The sequence below is a fragment of the Perca flavescens genome, chromosome 9, assembly GCF_004354835.1.
Source record: "Perca flavescens isolate YP-PL-M2 chromosome 9, PFLA_1.0, whole genome shotgun sequence".
In the NCBI taxonomy this organism is placed as follows: Eukaryota; Metazoa; Chordata; class Actinopteri; order Perciformes; family Percidae; genus Perca; species Perca flavescens.
The window spans coordinates 28,079,420-28,098,398 of NC_041339.1; the positions used below are offsets into that span (position 1 = coordinate 28,079,420).

An 18,979-nucleotide genomic window follows, 5' to 3' on the forward strand; every position below is an offset into this window, starting at 1 on the left:
TAGAACAAACAAAGGGAAAAAACTCATCATTATGCTGCCAAAGCTTTGTATCTTAAATTCTTCTACTGTATTTGACTGCTGATATTGCCCCCACTGTAGATAGTAGATAGATGTGTAAAATGCCAGGACACCAATGACAAGACCTTCATTGGCAACAATTTACTATTATGGACACGTTTTGAGATATTGGAGATGCAGTGTTTCTCTTGAACATTGACTTATATAATATGCATGCCTTATGTAATAACCTGTTAGTATTTCTGACCCCTGGAAAACTTGCAACACTTTCACATCACAAAGGTAATATACATTTAAAATATATAGAAGCTATCAAATACATTTAAGTTCACTGAACAGATCGATTTTTAGAATTGCTTCGAAATCTCTGCTGTGGCATTTTGCAGCCAGCACTAAATCGGGTTGCTGATGTGGATCAATAAAAGTCTATTTTGCAAGTGATGCAAATGGAGATGTTGCATAATCACAAGTCTACTGTCCTTGCCGAATCACACCCAATAGGTTAATGACCTGCGTGGCATGGTTGCATCATTGTGACAGTTTAACATTTTCTGACTAGTGACTTTTTTGACCTGTTATTTCTTGGTCAGCACCAGCCTCTGATAAGCGCTGGTAGGAAGCAATCAGCTTAATGGTGCAGATAAAATAAGAATTTGTCTGTGTTACTTCACTTTCCACTTCTATAGAACTTTCTGGCTGAGCATTAGATATTATTAATGTTTGTGAAAAACCCCAGTAGTGTTGTAAGAAAATGTATGACTTGTGGGCTTCAGTTGAAGTTTTCAGCAGTCAGAGCTGGTCGTACTGTCATCTTGGTCATCTTGAGGGAATATGAGGGCCCTGTGCCAGGCTTCCAATGAATGCCCTTCCTTCTCATAGAGCGTCCTTTTGCCCTCGACCACAAATACCTTCCGTTGAGGTTGTTCTCTCCGCAAGCATTGAACCACCAACCACCTGCCAAAGGGTCAGGACAACATACAGAAGTTATAAAAAAACTGAATTTGGTCTAGACTTTGTTCTATACGTTTTTTAAACTACTAAAAAAAGCATTGCTGAATCAGCTTGTAAAACAGTTTACCTGTGTAACTGCGAGCACAGTTGTCGTTTCGGTGGTTGTCATCATTTCTGTCTTTTGTGGAGAATCTCATGCCGGTGCTGTTGGCCATGGCATCAGGCAGGTCACCAGAGAAGTGGCTGATATGAAGAGTGTAGCCCTTGGAGGGACCCTCCAGTGAGAAGCTATACTCAGCCCAGTGCTTCACCTCCTTCCAGTCCTCCACATCAATACGCAGGATGTAAAGTCCCTGCTCCGTAAAGCTCTGGATCTTCTTCAAGCCCAACCAGAAGTCTTCTGCATAACACATCAATCAGTTTTTTTTTTTTCTTGTTAGCATATCTCTTTTGTGAAAGATGTTTTTGTCTGTTAGCAGAAAATCTCCAAAGGTTATAGATTTATTTGTATGGAAATATTGTAGGATAATTAAGAAATGATAACAGATAGTGTCTGTCTCTTTTGTACCATCCACAGAAGTTTACAATTGATTTCAAATAGGAAATCCCTATGGAGTCCACCCTTTTTCTAGTATTGATAGTTTCTCTCACTTTTTCTATCCAGTTATTTATCCGTTTATTTTTTTTATTTTATTTTTTTTACTTTGTTCCCTGTAAGACACTTTCCTTTGGTCTGCGATGGATTGCTACACTAAACTGTAAGGAATAATCAATAGGTAGCAACTAAAATTCATGGCTGCAGAAGCCATTACTTTGAAATGTGGAATGACTGCTGCTTCTGGAAAGCTGCCAAAAACTTGCTGTGTAATCATTTACTACAGGAAGTCACTTTGTCCGTTCAGGGCTGATTTGCAACAATTAGTATTTCCTATGACCAGGCCCACAGGGCAAATGTTTCCCCCTCACCAAAAAGTCTGTGCAAGTTAAGGTGGTATTCAGTGTAAATGTTCCAGTGTTGTAGCGCTATTTTAGATGCTTTTATTTTGTGATAATAATAATATATTTAAATTTTTTTTAAATAAAATTACACACCAAAGTAGACTCAGATTCCCGATAGGTACTTTTTGAACTACGTGTAACTTTACATTTATACACAATATCTCCTTTAACGGTTATTAACTAATTTGTATTTATTACAAGAAAGGAAAATGTCTAAATCAAAATGTGTATAGTTTTGGCAAATGTTAAAAGTGGCATATTTTGAATGGACAGAGTTAAAAAGAAATACTCACTTTCCAGATCTCCAAAGCCTTTATCGTACTTGTCCCATGTCTGGTCAAAATCTGAATCATCGACCCTGCGTTGGATGACAGTTGAACCCCCATCTATAGAACGGATTACACAAGAGATTTCAAGTGACCGTTGGAAAAGCCACACAAACGTTTACACAAGGATCAGGAAGCCTCCTTATCATAGACAACGTGAATGGGAATGTAAAAGGGCAGACACCCCATTGCCTGCACTTTTGGATAACCTGTTCCTATGGCTATCTAGCTTGATAACCTATTGTTTGTTGTTTCTTGCTTGTTGATTGGAAGCATGCATAAATGCCAATACTTACATTTTATATATCATATAAATGTAAGTGGTTCAGAATACAGAAACAGTATTTTTATGCTCTCACTTAGAGCTTAGATTGCTGTAGTCTCACCCACCTGAACTCATTTCACAGTAAACGTTGAATGGCTCAGATTGGTTTGGCTTGATAACATAGATTCCACTGTTTGCCTCTCCTTTGTTAAACAACTCACTGCAATCCACGGGGAGGTCTGAAACACAATTAAGAAAATCTAAATGAATGCATCCACATTTTCCCAAACCTTTGTATTCTCCTTTTTATTTTAAGACATCTCATATTTATGTCAACATTTTATAATACTTTTAAAATAATTAACATAATTTTACCATTGACGTCCAGGTCAGTTGTGTTTCCTGTCAGATATTCAAACATATCAGGAGCTGCAGGGTCTGAACCCATTGGCTTATCGACTGTATCTTGAAAGCTGTCATAGTTTAGCTGCAAGAGAATGGAAATGAATCTGCGGTGTTAAATTATGTTGTCAGCCCCTGAAAAAGAAAAGTTTCCCTCCCCATATGTTAATATTCCATTCCCACATAAAGCAGAATTTGCATAAATAGCTCTAAGTACCAAACTAGGCCATCACAGATAACCGGTGTTACCTTGTCCTCCAGGTTTTTAATCTTGGATTTCTGGTTGTCAAGCTGATCATGCTGCTCCTGCACAGCTTTCAGCAGATTGATGATTGTTTTTTCTTGAGATTCAATCACTTCCTGAAAATACCATAATAAAAACATTAGTTGTCCGTACCACATGTGTTGTATTTTACAGTGTTTTAAAGAGCACCTGTTGAGTCACATTAATCATACAAACTGAAAACTACAGGTTGAATTTACGTTTGTCTTCAGTATTTCTTTTCTTAAATTAGTATAATTGCTAATTTTATCAGTAGCAAAATGGAAACCGATACATTTAGTGCACTTTTGGTGCACTTTTCACTTCTGTTGTGCATATACAGTATCATCCACTAACTGATGCAAACTTGAAAAGGAACTCAAAGGAATTGCTTTGGCGCTGCTTACCTTGAGCGTTGTAATTTCGCTAAGCTGCTCAGCAGGGATAATGCTCTGCGACAGGCCCTTCAGTCGCTCCTCGAGGTTCCCCACCTTGCTCTGCAGCTGTGTACGCTCCTGAAGGATGCCGTTAATCTTAGAGTTTATTTCCAGCGACAGATTCCTGATCTCCTCATTGTTGGCCTTCAAGAAGTTGGTGGTCTTCTTCAGCTCCTCCTCTTCCTCCTTGATCTCAGATGTGACCACCGAGAGCTGGTAGAAAGAGCGGTCGAAAATGTTCAACTTCTGGAAGATGTCGTTGATCTGGCCCTTGGTCTTGTGGACAAACTCCCGTAAACTCTGGCCTAGTTGAAGGAGGCCGTTTGCGAGTAGACGGACATCATCCAGCATGGCAAAGCGAGACTTTGCCTCGGTTGGGCTTGGTGCTGTGGTAAGGGCCTGGGAGGGCAGAGTGGGGTACTCTTCTCTACCTGAGGAACTAGCTAGCAGCAGCAACAGGCAGAACAGCTTCATTGCGACTTTCTTGTCCAATCCTGGATTGTGGAATATTTTCTAACAGTGTTGCACTGCTCTTGCTTGCCTCTACTTTGTACCTCTTTTCTCTCCCTCAGCCTATAACATAGACTTCCTTGCGGTTCAAATGATGTGAGAGCAGCAGGCTGCCCTGTGTTATATACTGCCCTCTCAGTAGGGGAGGGGGGATTAGCTGATCATTAAACCCTACTACAGTATGTTGTACCCCACCTCCTCCCAAATCCCCCTCTAGCCCTCCCTCTCCCAAACAAACAAATCACAGCAGTGAGCAAATGACATATACACCCCACCCCCCCTTCTCTACTACCCATTTAACCCCAATCCCCTCTCCATACCACACCACACCCTAACCCGTTCTCCATCTGTGGTGCAGAGCTTTAGCTGATCAGCAGAAAGCCAACAATAGCCATCACAGGGTTTTGATGGATCGTCACTCTGATCAATCTCAAACCTTATAACCCTGCACACACTTTGCCCTGATTGATAATGCTGTGTGTAATTAATACTCTTGGATTTGATTTAGCATCGTGCTGAATCAGCCCAGCATCAGGCGCTCTCCCTCCCCCTCCTTCTCTCTTTGTGTGGAGAGGGGAGTGAGCCTGTCATCAGTGCCAGGGTTGAGCTTCTGGGCATGAATGATGTTTGAGAGTTTGGACAGTGTGTACTCATCATCTTGGTTTTATTGCTCACCCTTGTCATTTTTTTTTCAAGTGTGTCATGCCTGTGTGATATTTATTTAATGCCAGCAGACATGAGATGGGGAATATATAGTTCACGGATTAGCTTGCAGATTTTAAAGGATCTTTCCGTTGCTCTCAGTACTGTCGTAAAAACAAATCTTTATGGTAAATTCTTAGGAAGTTGTTTAATGCACCTGCAATGTTGGTGAAATATGTCCACCTTCAGTCAGACGGGGAGGAGGAAGTAATCAGCGAAATGACTTGGTGTACTATTTAATTGGAATATAAATATTTATACTTTTGGCACTCCATGCTGCGTGGTCTCGAACATTTAAAGTAAGCGTTTCCGGTTATGTTGTGTGAAAAAGGCCTTCAAGATAGAATAATTGCCATGTCATGCAGACATTGCATTTTTTTGGCTAATCAAAGCTTAAACTTGGTACTCGGTCATGCAGGCATGTATACATTGAGAATGTCCTTTTTTATATAGTTTTACTGTTTATTATTAAGTATATTTTCATTAGTCAGCTGGTTAGTCCTGTATGGAAAAGGTAACTGTTGTTACATTATAAGGGAAAAAGTACATTGGTTTAAATGGAAACATTTTGACACTTAGGCTGTTACACCACACTTAAAAATACCACACAGTCATCTTAATGAGCTTTCTCTAGTAATTTGCGGTTATAAAGATGGATTACCTCAGTTCTCAGTAATGAGAGACTGCTACTTTTTTCATATGGACAGAGCACGAGAACGAAAGGGTCCTATGAAAAAGAAAAATTTGGCCACAGACTGAGTGAATGTGCCATGAATTTGCTTGATCAGCATAAAGCTGGTAATGATATTCAGTATCTGTCATGCCAGCAGCACAGTGGTCAGCATTGTGGCTTATATAGCAAGGGGGTTAAGGGTTTGAACCTGACATAGCCTGCTTTCTCCCTGGAGCTGGCATGTTCTGACCAAGTTTGAATTTGCAATTGAATTTTCACTCGATAAATCAGCATTGAACCGCCTCAGTCATTTTAAATAACGAGATGCCCTCAGTCCGCTGGTATGTTTGTTGTGTGGAAGTGTTAGTTTTGTGCCTTCTAATTTCAGTCTAACTTTTAATTGTCCATACTGCTGGATTAGTTGCTATAATGATTCTTACCATGCATACTCTGTTGTCCCTGAGATATTGCTGTGCTACCTTTTTTACAATTGTAATTCCATGCATTGATCACCTCTTATGTTGACCTCTGGGTCAGAGGGCCTCTCTGATAACATGTTGTGAGTCAGTCCTTTGTTCCATGGTTGGACAGTGTGGATACGTTCATCCAGCGGCACCGCCCCATCCTTTGTTAAACCTAGGGTGAAAATAAAAGTAACGTTCACTCACTATTGTAGCACCTAATTGGCATCTGTCTCTTTACATTTAGTTGCGCTTTAGCAGATCTCTAATGTCTTGAATTCTTTTCACTGATTTTTGTACTTTAAGGAGACCGACACTTGGGTTGACTAAGAAGAGTTAAATTAAAATAAATTTAGGGATAATCTAAGATTTGTTGATCCAAGATTATTTTCAATTCTAACTGTTTTGTTTTAAACTCTTTAACCTAGATTGGGCTTGTTTAAAATTCTTGGTTTTTCAACCATATTGATTTAAAAGAATATGTGTAAAATCAGTGTGAAATGGTGACAGGGTTGCCTATAAAGAGTTGCCTAGAGATTAACTTTGTTACATGTACTACTGGTGAGAAACCTATTCGGATATACAGTATGTATAGAGTCCACAAACAATGACTTTGCCCCCTTATGTAGCCTCTCGTCTCAAAAGGGAGAAGGTGAGTAGCCGTCATCGTACAAGTGGGAGCGTATTGGGAGACCTATAGTTTGCAATGCAGAGTTTGCTTTTACAGTATTCATGTTTACTTATTAACCAGAGTTGAATCTGATGAGGTGAACTGACCAATCAGTGACTCTTCTTCCCTGTGCTTTTATGGGGATTGCAGATTTTAAACAGCAAAGTCCTCTTGGGGTCTATTTCAGTTCAATTTCAACAACCCACTTTAAAGCTGCCATTGTTATTGTTAGGACATGCTAGATTTAGGGTAACAGAACAAGGGAATGATTCTAATAATAAGACAGACGAGATTCCCACGCTTCCTTGTCAGATGTGGTTCCAGCTGTGGTCTCTACGGAGCCGTCCCTCACAGACTCGACTACGCCATTGCGGTTTGTCATCTGATCCCGGGTTACTTTGCACTTCCTATTGTAGGACCTCCTTCCACTTCACATCAGTTTAGTAACCAGTGTTTTTGACAGTACAGTACCATTACTTTGCTGACAATAATGACAACAGTGATCAGGATTGTAAAACCACTTTCTGTGTTTTATTCCAAAATGTATTTGAAACAATTTCTAACAACAAGTTAATATGTTTTAGCTGTCAAGTGGTGAAGCAGAATAAACTAAGGCCCACCATACAATTAATGCCTGCAGAAGATTGCTGTTATATTATGTAATTTGAATTGTTTACATGATGGCTACTTTCTTGATAATCTCTCAACCTCTAGAGCTGTCAAGCTAATGCTTTTTTTCATCATATGTTTTACATACTATAAAATAATGTTGTACATTGAAATTATGATGGTTTACTTCAGATGCCTTTTTTGTGGATGTTAACTGTTAACTCAAACGTTTTATAGATTGACATAATTCTTTGCAGTTAATTAAATGACATAATTTATTTTGTGTCTTGTTTTTTTTTTGTGTCCGTGTACATGTCTGTCTTTTAGGAATCTGCTGTATGTGAACCCTCAAAGTCTTAACTTTGCCAACCGCCAAGGCTCTGCCCGCAACATCACAGTCAAAGTGCAATTTATGAATGGAGAGGATCCAAACAATGCAATGCCGGTACGCCATGATGAGAAGATAAAAGAAAACAATTCTTGTTTTTGAATTTATTTTAGTCTAGTCAGTCATCTTAGTTAGTGTGGTTGTATGGCAAAGCTGTGCAATGTAACATCACTGCATTCTACAGCTGTGTGCATACTACCAAATATGCTATGGCTAAATATACATTGATAAATGGTCATAATTCATTGTAACATGGCTTCATAACCATCTGAATCAGTATTTTTCTAATCCCCTAGGTGATATTTGGGAAGTCCAGCTGTGCAGATTTTGCTAAAGAAGCCTATACTGCTGTGGTGTACCATAACAGGTAGGTTCTTTGTCTTTATAATATTCTCTAAAGAGTGCTGTAGGGAACATGTGATTGGAATGGTGATGAAACGTAGCTGAAAATAATCTAAATATCCCAACATTTTGACCTAAATAATATAAATAGCAATAACATGCTTTCATTTGGTCCAGTAGGATCCTTCTTTAATATTACATCACCAAACAATCTACGATTATACCTCCATTACTCTACCAACCTTTATTGGCGTTCATTAAAGAATAGCTGAAGTCACCCTTCTGGATATTGTCAAGTGGTGTCCTTGGCACTTGTTTCGTCCATCTCTACATCAGAGCCAAGGAGTCTTTAATATTTTATCTCCACTTTCAGGTGTTTTTACGACATCCAGCGGCTTGTCATTTGTCACCTAGGGGTCACTAGCCTGGGTAAACCCTGACGAACTTCCGGCAAATTTGAGATTTGCTCCGCAAGGGTCTGGTGTCAACCAGGCAGGGGTCACACCTTCAAGGCTAAAATTAATCAACCTGTGAATAATGTATCAATGTCCACCATAATCATACACCAGGACTTAATCCAGCCCATAGAACTGCTTATAGGTATAATCACAATCTGAATTTCACTCAGAAGTGCACAATATTTCTCTTGTCAAAACAAACGTATGAAGACAACCGAATGACAAAGCACGAAAACGACTCTTTTATAAGAAATATTTTGTCATCCTAAAAGCATCCACCTTTGCACTTGGCCTTCATGTAATGTGCTCAGCCAATAACCCATTAGCTTTTTCACTGCGATAAAAGTTGCTCCTAGTAGTGTTCCTCCTTGATAATTCTTTTTGGTCCATAACCAAAATGTTTGTTCCCATGAGAAATTAAGGCCCTTATATGACCTTTTTAAGCAGTTTTGTTAATTTCCAGCCCTAAGGCAATCCTATTGGGTTTGTTAATGGGCCTGCTGTAGTTGGGGGTTATTTTGTTTCTTGGCATTGGGCTGCAATGCAGGAGTAAAATAATTCAGTCAAAGTAAATTATGATGAGTTAAGTAATTTCTTTCTTTTTAGATCACTTGACTTCCACTATGAACCCCTGCTCTATTTAGACACAGATTCCCAGGATATAAATGGGCGCAGCTGGAAATAGAATATTCAGAGATTTCAATTGATTTGCATATTTGTACATGCATGGATGAAAATGTACTAATAAAGTTAGTTTGTAAACCTTTCTAGCCAGGCTCTTAAAGCATGGAGCAAACCATTCTCAATAGTTTCTAAAATAAGTCATGTATAAAAGTCCTCCGTGAAATCAATGGTGGAACCCTATAGATATTTATGATTGACTTGTTCACCATTTAAAACCATTTGGAGTGCACATCTGTATCAGGAAGGCATTGACTACAGAGCAGGCAATCAGTAGAGAAAAGCAGGTGCACCGTCGTAGCCTCGATACAAAAAAAGAGAGCCATTGTTTTGGTTATATTGTGTGTTCAGGCTATGGGAAATCCATAGTCGTTGTGGATATATTTAGAACTATAAGGTTTAAGTAGAATGCTATTGAGATGGCATCCTGACCCTTATGACCAAACCTTTCTATGTAGTTCGGAAGCAAATCTATTATGGGTAGTTGTCTTTCCTTATCTATCAATTTATTAATTGCCAGGTCGTCGTTGTAAATGACAACCTGTTCTCAACGCCGTCCCTGTTTAAATAAAGGTTAAATGAAAAATAAAATAAAATATAAAGCAGCTTGCAACATTGTTGTTTAATAGCTTAGTATTATTGTTACTTATTGCTGTCAACAGATCCCCTGACTTTCATGATGAGGTCAAGATCAAGCTGCCTGCCTCCCTGTCGGACCACCACCATATTCTCTTCACCTTTTACCACGTCAGCTGCCAGCAGAAGCAGAACACCCCACTGGAGACCCCTGTGGGATACACGGTAGGTAACAGTCACTGGCACAGCTACAATCACCACATAGGCTGTTACTGCGGTTGTAGGGAACGGCTATTTGCACTCTCACTATTGCAATGTTCTCGCCGGCAAAGGTTTAAACTTAGACATGCTCATTCACAACTGCACACACTAACCAGTAAATTTAGAATGTGTACTATATGAAAAATGTTTTTTTATCTTGTGTTTTCTTTCAATTGATGTTTTCTCCCTCTCTGTAGTGGATCCCCATGCTGCAGAATGGGCGCCTGCGAACGGGACATTTCTGTCTGCCCGTGTCTCTGGAAAAACCACCACAATCCTACTCTGTTCTCTCACCAGATGTAAGACACCGTTTTTTAAGAATGCGATTGTTTTACAGTATAAATATGAAACCAGTATGAATTAAATATAGACGTATTTATAAAGAGCAGCTATAATATTTGTTTTCAGTTTTTGCTTTACAAGATGTTTACAGTAATGTCCTATGAATGCAGCATGATGGTACGGAGTCCCGGAGTACCTGAATGTGTATATATAAAAAGGGAACATCATCACCACTTGTTTACCTCTTTGTTTAAATTTGGGGTGAGACGGAAATGCTTCGGAAAAGCCTTGGAACCTTTTTGATTTAAGAAAAAACCCAGCCTTCTACGCACAGTGACCAAATGTTCATTTCCACTGCTTGTAAAATGTTAATTTCGCCAATGCAGCACAAATTTACTTTGCACTTTAGGTTCCTCTCCCAGGGATGAAGTGGGTGGACAACCATCGAGGAGTATTCAATGTGGAAGTGGTATCTGTTTCAACCATTCACACACAGGTAACAGTACTGTATACAGAAGTTTTACTGACACTGTTTTTGGGGAGTTGGGGATTAACCTTCATCTCCTCTCATCCTCCTTACTCTTACCCTTTTCCCCTGTTGTTATAAATTTGAGCAGAGAGAAAATACTGCTGGAAAATTAAAACCTCATATGACTAAAATAACCTGCTTTTCAGGAATGAAGAAGAGTAATTTTAATGTATCAGTTGCTGTAGAACCATTTTCATAAGCATTACACTGGTTATCATTTAAAATTTCAATAAACAGGAACACATTGTCTTCACATTTAGACTGTAACTTATCCACAGCACCAGTTTGTTAGGGGGTGAAGCTTGCCTGGGCAGTAATTTACTGAGGTATACTCCATCTCTGTGTCGGCTGGGGTGTGTGGGGGTGGGGGGCTTGACTGTGGTCCCTAGGAACCTAGCTGAGACTAATGTGCTCATAAATCACCGCTCCTGGCGAGGGTTAGACTCGCTGGATCCTACTGTGTTCTTGTAGTAACGTTCGTTTTGTGGTTTCCTCTTGGTGAGCCAACTTACAGACGAGTAGATCCAAGCTTACTTTTGTTTGTCGACTTTCTTCCCCCGTTCTTCTCCTTCGCCTTTCTCTGCCTTTATACTATTATGGTGTTTTTCTTCTAAGCTCCTTCTTTTTGCTTTCTTTTCTCTCCATCCATCTTTATCATCTCTCTCTTCTTCTCTTCTCTTTTCTGTTTTACCATCTGTGTATTTCTATATTGCCTTGAATGCATTTGCTTTGCCAACACATTTCTCACTCTCTCCTCTCCTTTATACCCCTACCACTCTCCCTCTCCAGGACCAGTACCTGGATAAGTTCTTTGCCTTGGTACACGCCCTGGACGAGCACATGTTCCCAGTCAGGATAGGAGACATGCGCATCATGGAGAACAACCTGGAAGCCGAGCTGAAGTCCAGCATTGCGGCGCTCAACTCTTCCCAGCTGGAGCCAGTGGTTCGATTCCTTCACCTTCTACTTGACAAGTTGGTGTTGCTTGTAGTGCGACCGCCAGTCATTGCTGGGCAGATAGGTATGATATTGTTTTACACTTAACTAAAAGCATGAGATCACACAGTGATTTAGGAATAGCTTGGAGATGATGGTACATCTGCCAAGTACAATTAGGTATCAATTGTCCCACTTCAAGCTGTAGATTTAGATTTTCTTTTCTTTGCAGAGATGATAAATATAACTTAAGGTTAAACGATTTCCTAAATTTGGTCATGGGAACAGGGATTCTTGCTACATAGTAGCACCCAGTATCAAGCTCAGATTTGTCACCGCTGCATCTGCAGTTACAATAAACTGTGTCTAACATGTAATAATATGTTTTTACACAGAATTAGAATACATGCAAACGTCATGGTTACTTAAAAAACTTTCCTGATGTAAACTTTACATTTTAAAGGATCATTTCCACATCTTCTAAGAAAAACAATATTTAGGAGACTTAAAAAAGGTTTAAATATTTAGGCTGAGAAATATCTTGCTGTGTGATAATCTTCTCATCCTGTGTGTGTTCAGTGAACCTGGGCCAGGCGTCCTTCGAGGTCATGGCATCCATAGTGAACCGGCTTCATAAGTACTTGGACACCAGCCAGGACATGCATGGCCGCAACGGCCTGCTGTCCTCTTACATCCACTACGTCTTCCGCTTGCCCAGCACTGACCCCAACTCACCCTCTCCAGGTATTTTACTGCCAATTCAGTTAACCACCTCACATTTTCTTTATTCTATACCTGTTTTTCTGTTTTCTCCTTTTTAAATTAACCTCATCTAACCCCCAACTCACCTTTGTTGGGTGTCTAATTATCAAACCTACCTGCCATAATTTTTCTTCTTTTATTTCTTTTCATCAAATTTTTTTCCCACCCACATCCATTTTGTCTTCTGCCTGTTCAACACAGACCCCAACTCATCTTTAACAGGTAGATATGGCCCACCATTTTTTTTTTTTTTTTTTGTTATCTTAATTTGTGTTTAATTATTTAATTAAATATTAATTATTTAATTATATATTTAAAAGTAAATTCATTTCTTCAAGTAATATTCCATTTTGGTTGAGCACTTTATGTGTGGTAAATGATTTTCTGCAATCGGTCCCATATTAGCTAACTAACCATCCCCTACAAGACACATTAGAGAATAGAATACACTTTATTGTCACCGAGGGGAAATTTGTCTTGGACATAGTGCTAAAATCTGTTGCTTCACAACATAAACATGTAACCGAAAAAACATTCTAAAATTAACATAAACATAAGATCAACAAAGCGTTTAGGACACAAAATGACAGCACAGACAACACAACATCCTAAGAATTAACTGTAATAATTAAAGTGCGAAGGGCAAAAAGTGATGTTGTATTTATTGCACCCCTGCTCTGCTGTGCTAAGATTTACTTTTGGAGTTTGATGGACGTTGGGATAAACGATAACTTTAGTCTGTTAGTTTTACATCTCGGCACACGGAATGTTATTCCTGATGGCAGAAGTTCATATTTAGGAAAGAGAGGGTGTAGAGAGTCTGCAGTGATTCTTTCCGCTTGTTTTCTAACAGCTTGCTCGTACTGGCTCTGTATAGGCTTGTACTCATTGGTTGCTCTATGGAACTACTGTATAATCACTTATGAATAAATACATTTGTGAGCTTCTTATGTATGTAGTTCACTACATGCAAGATGAACGCTTTTTGATAAGATTTGGTACTAATTTAAATGTGTGCATTGGGAGCAGAGTTAACATGCAGCCAATGAGATGGACCCACACTGGCTTTGTAGAAGTAGTTATTCCCATTAAATCCCAGTTGTTCAATTTTCCTTCCTCTGTGTGTTGTCCCAGGCCCGGGAGGGTTGGGAGGTTCGGTTCACTATGCCACCATGGCTCGATCAGCTGTTCGACCAGCCAGCCTTAACCTCAACCGCTCCCGTAGCCTTAGCAACAGTAACCCTGACATCTCCGGCACGCCCACCTCTCCTGACGATGAGGTTCGCTCCATCATTGGCAGCAAGGTAAGGTCGTCAAACAATAGCTTTGGTTATATATAATCCTATAACTTTTGTTTTTCTCAGTACTTTTCAAGTTCAGTTGATTTTCTGTTGAGGCATGAAAGAAGCGCTCAAACTTAAAATGTTTGGTCCTATTGTGGACAGAACCAGCAGTGTTGATAGATATAATTTTTTGGCACTTAGCCTTATTGCAATATCTGGCTTGTGCACACTACACATGGATGTCAGTTAAATATGTAACATTGAAGTAGTCCAGCAGCTCTCTTTTGATTCTTTTTTTATGTATTTTTAGACACGCTCATGGAAGGTGATTGTACTGAACTCTGCTCTGAAGTTCTTAATCCACATCAAGGCAGAGGCCTTCCATGTGCACAGTGACCCAGGGTGCTATTTTATCACATGTAAACTGTATAGCTGATGCGTAAACATAGGATAGGACATCTTATCTCTGTAACCGCTGTAACAGTAACCTGACACCCACACATAGGCATATGCACACAGTGCTCAGTGTGTGCAGGTTGTGAAACGCATAAGATACGTTTTAGTTTACACACTTCAGACAGCAGATGTTGTCAAGAAGATACAATAGCACATTGTTTCAATAGTCATTAAGAATAGCTTAACCTTGTCTGTCTCTATTGGTTTTGTTTCTTTTTATTGCATTTAATGTATTTGTTTTCATTGATGTTGTCTTGTTTTAATATGTGATTTCCCTCTTCAAACATGTTTATATTTATTCCAAAAGTACCTGATCAGTGAGTGAATGCAGCCCCTTGTTTAATAATGAATGTTACCTTTGCTGCTAATACTAAACCTTTCTTCTCTTGTCTCTGAGGGAGGGGAAGTTATTTCTTACACAGAAAGGGACAGCGACAGAGATAACCTTTGTGCTTTGCTCCTCTGTGGTGATGATTTAAAATTTTGAATTTACTGACAGCTAACCTGCTTTGGGCCCTTGGCATCTTCCAGCAGTTCTGACCTCTGAACCTCTTTAACCTGTCATTATTCCTTCCCTCCTCCTTCCCCCGTGCTGCTTGCTCATTCCCTTGCTTCCTGCCTGCCTTGTGTCCTTTGACCTTGGCACGCCTAGGGCTTAGACCGCTCCAACTCGTGGGTGCACACCATGGGCTGTAAGAGTGCCCCCTGGGGATCCAGCCCTGGGTCCGCTCCAGAAACCATGCAGGTGGTTTTATGAATGCCCCGTCCTCCACTTTGCCTCACTACAAAAACAACTCACCTTATTCACCTTGAAGGGATACTGGCATATTTGGAGTTTTGGTTTATTTGTGTACTTGACTAGAGTTACGGAAAAAAGATGAAAATTGGGGAAATCCATATCCTCCCTAATGAGTGTTTACATATCTTTTTACATTTTATTTTATGTGATGTCATGATCACATCTTTAATTTATACTCAACTGAAGCTGCCTCTGGAGGTTTTTAGTCACATTTTTTGCTAACTTTTTACTATAGATTTCTTAACCATATACAACATGACTAGTGTACCACAAAGCCATAAAAGACCAAAACTTCAGAATATTACAGTATTCTGGTAAACCTTAAATCACAATTCTCCCATGATCCCATAGTACATGGGAGTCACAGCCGCCTCTCCATGACCCTTTATCTCTCACGCTAGAGTCTCAGGTGTCATGCCTCTTGACTTGAGATATCTAACACCTCCCTTTTTCTCAGTACTTAAATAAAAAGACACAAAGTCTAAATCCAAACATTTCCGGGCCAGTGTACCAGAGTTATTCATGGCAGCAATTTCTTGGACATAGTTGGCCTTCCTTTTTTTTTTTTTTTCTATGTCAAGCTTGCCTGCCGTTTTTTGGTTTACAGTTGTTAGTTATTGCTAAACCCAAAACCAAGACATTCTGTGGTCTTTTTATGTGCATATATTTCACAGAGGATTGTGGGAGTTGTAGAGAAAAAGAGTAGTGTTAGAAATCATCTTCATCCACGGAGTAGATTTTTCTTTGCATTAATTTTATTTCATCTATTATTTCCCTTTCTCCCTTGTGCTTCTAACACAATTATGTACTCTCTCTGCTTTAACCTCACCGTCTCCACTCTCAGCTATTATCCCTGCATGCCTTTCTACTAACCCTACATAGCATTCACTTTGTCAATGGAGCATTGTATATCTGCGAGTGTGAGTGTGTCTGTCTACATGCGTGATGTCGTTTGTCAGCTTCACTTTTCATCTTCGTGTTATGTCGTCTGTCATTTTAAGTTGCCATGACATAAGCCCATGTTTGTCACTAATTTACACACTGCATATTATGAATGTCAAGAAACCAAAATAAAATGACAGCTAGATTACAACATGAAATGAATTGTGCCAACATTGACAGAGTACACACATTATCAGCATTTAACCTGGATTGGAACATTATGTCCGTCTACCTACCAATAATAATACCTTTTTAAGGATGATTTTCCCTTATGCCATTTTACATCTCTAGTATTGTATTCTCCTGGAGGGATGCAGAATTGCACATCATTAAGCACTGGCTGTAACATTAAGAAAAGGAAAACCAATATGATGTCTTCACTTGGTCTCTTAGCCCTGTATGCAGTCATTTTGTATCCTTCCTTTTAAGGCACTCAAACTACTGATGTATCTTGACTCTTTTGGATTATGGGAACGCTTTAAAGTGTTGTGGCCCTGTCCTGTGTCTAATTGTTTTGTGTCTTCATGTGTGACAAGTGTGTGCAAGAGATCACGAAAGTGTGTAGTGTGCATGTGGGTGCGTGTGACCCAGCAGACACATTTTCCCTGTGTGCTGAGGAAAAAGGTGCAACCCCACGCTCCCGTTGCTCCTCCACTAACCTTGTTGTCACCGTTCCATTCATCCCACCCATAGGCCATGGAGCGCTGTGGCAATCGCATGTCTTCGCACACTGAGAGCGCCAGTTTCTTGCAAACTTTAACAGGACGGTTGCCCACAAAAAAGGTAGAGCCACTTGCACTGGGGGAGGAGCCAACCCTGCCCACCTCTTTCTCCGCCTCCTCACCTGTCTTGTCTGTGAATGTGTGCCTCTGGATTGGTTGATGTCGTATTTGGTGGTTGTGGAGTTTGTTGAATGCTGAATGTCACTGATCTGCCTTTTGTTCTGAATGTGTGAAGGAGTTTTTCATGTGACATGAATTTTGGTTGTAGTTTGGCTAATGCTGTCTGGCTAACTTGGTCTGGGAAGTCTCCTTTCATTGTGCACTTTTCTGGTTTTATTTTATGAAAGTGCAACTTCCAATCACTTAGACTCTTCCAATCACTTAGACTCCTATGAACATGGTTAGTTAGGTAGCCATAATGATAGAATCTGATGTAAAGTTTAGTAATATTAAAGCAGTAGTTTCCACAAAAAAGTCTTAACACAAGGTCTACTTACAAGCCCGCCCAAACCGCAATTCACACCCTTCCTCAACAGATGGAGTTTGCTTGGCTGTTCACACTGAGCAACACACAGTTGTCAATACCGACTACTTTAAAGAAGTAGAAATTATGTTTCCAGTAAATACACACAAAGTTTTGAAGAGATTAACAAAATGTGCCATTTCTGTAGGCAGTACTTATGTAATATATAGATGTTCATCAAATTCAAAATTTGGATAACAAATCAGGTGCTGCCCCTTCCTAATCTTTATATATCAACAAGATTAAGTAAGACTTGCCAGACTCACTGTACAAGAGTCGGTGTCTTAGCCAGACTGTATTAGATATTGGTTTTGCATAAAAACACACACTTAAATAGATGTAAGTTATTGATGCATAATTCTTAAAAGAAATTAAGAATACCGTCTTCTCTCCATGCACACAGGGAAATATTTTTAGCACTTCAGCCATTTATACCATTATCAGGAAGTTACATTATGAAATACTTTGCATGGTAATAAGGGTGCATTTTTTATAATTTCACAGAAATAAAAGTTACTGCAAATTGAGATTTGTTTCTTACTTTTAATGAATGTGATGTGTTTGGAATTGGTAAGACTCATTGTAATATGTGTGTACATCCAGTTTTTCGGTTAAACCTCACCGTCTTTACGGTAATCAAGTTAATTTTCAGTGTTGGGGGCACAGGAGCTTTACTGGAATTTATTATTCTATCATATAGAGAATGTTAGAACTGCTAATCATTGTTAACTAAACCTGCTTGACTTTCATTTCATGTCATATCCCCCATTAGGTTAATACACTTTTGAATTCAGTTAACAATATGTTTATTGTCACAACATTGTTTTTGATTTAGGTAGATTTTAATTTAAGATGGACAGTGATACTTCTCCTGGTGCCTCACATTCTCTCTGTCTTTATTGCCTCTCCCTCTCTTTCCCTCCATCTCCACTTCTTTGTCTTTGTTTTCTACTTTCCTGTTCTACTTAGCTCTTCCATGAGGAGTTGGCCCTCCAGTGGGTGGTGAGCAGTGGGAGCGTCAGGGAGGGCGCTCTACAACAGGCCTGGTTTTTCTTTGAACTCATGGTGGGAAACAACATTTTTACACCTAAAAAGCTTTGACTTAGATGTATATGTTTTCTATCATTTTGAATCAGTCATGACCGTGCAGTACATTTTCCGTGACAAAGTATCTTGACCTTTACCACAGGTGAAGAGCATTATCTACCACCTTTACTTCACTGATCGCTTAGAGTCACCCAGGAAGAACCGTTTTCCAGAACGCTTCATGGATGACATTACAGCCCTGGTCAGCACCATCGCTGGAGACATTGTGTCTCGCTTCCAGAAGGTAAGTAACAGCCTGGTGAACTGTAACGTGGTATTACAGGATCCCAATGGGCACGCAAATTGAGGGATATCATGGTGTTTTAGAGACTAAGTGCAAATAAGAAAAGTATCGTTATACTGGAATTTAGCAAATTAGCCTTTTCAAAGTCATTAAAACAGATTGTACTGTATTTGATACTTTTTTCTAGCCTGGTTGACACCAGACCCTTCTCAGTTGTAACAGAGTGGGTCTGGGAAAGGTTCATTGACAGTTCATTTCCAAAGGGGAGTCACCAACGGACGCCACTCAAATGCCTCTGGGCGCAATTGGATCCGGGTGACGCTGCGCTTCGGTAGCCGTCATGTTGAATGTAAACGAAAAGCTGCTCGTTGTCGCTGCGCTATCGTCGTTGGGTAAAGCCGCCTCAACGGTTGTGATTGGTGTA

The 18,979-nt window shown here is 39.7% G+C and overlaps 2 protein-coding genes across 13 annotated transcripts in view; one reads left to right on the plus strand and one right to left on the minus strand.

The window, feature by feature from the left end:
• The window catches only part of dock7 (dedicator of cytokinesis 7), a 51,782-nt gene that overhangs the window by 13,186 nt on the left and 19,617 nt on the right, over positions 1-18,979 (plus strand). For 4 of the 12 annotated variants that reach the window (XM_028588515.1, XM_028588518.1, XM_028588516.1 and 1 more), the window contains exons 15-26: positions 7,613-7,730; positions 7,970-8,040; positions 9,817-9,955; positions 10,189-10,290; positions 10,683-10,769; positions 11,592-11,823; positions 12,318-12,482; positions 12,702-12,722; positions 13,635-13,804; positions 16,674-16,763; positions 18,195-18,290; positions 18,415-18,555. In XM_028588515.1, the coding sequence (XP_028444316.1) occupies positions 7,613-7,730; positions 7,970-8,040; positions 9,817-9,955; positions 10,189-10,290; positions 10,683-10,769; positions 11,592-11,823; positions 12,318-12,482; positions 12,702-12,722; positions 13,635-13,804; positions 16,674-16,763; positions 18,195-18,290; positions 18,415-18,555 (1,432 nt within the window). Of the gene's footprint in view, positions 1-7,612; positions 7,731-7,969; positions 8,041-9,816; positions 9,956-10,188; positions 10,291-10,682; positions 10,770-11,591; positions 11,824-12,317; positions 12,483-12,701; positions 12,723-13,634; positions 13,805-14,891; positions 14,985-16,673; positions 16,764-18,194; positions 18,291-18,414; positions 18,556-18,979 lie in introns of all 12 variants that reach the window. The other 8 variants (XM_028588517.1, XM_028588521.1, XM_028588522.1 and 5 more) reach the window with 4 other exon arrangements.
• Positions 788-4,134, minus strand: angptl3 (angiopoietin-like 3). Its single transcript, XM_028587573.1, has 7 exons — positions 3,631-4,134; positions 3,211-3,321; positions 2,935-3,046; positions 2,685-2,798; positions 2,262-2,354; positions 1,097-1,369; positions 788-972 (listed from the first exon to the last, which is right to left on the minus strand). Exons 1-7 carry the CDS (start codon positions 4,132-4,134, stop codon positions 788-790), a joined length of 1,392 nt encoding a protein of 463 aa, XP_028443374.1.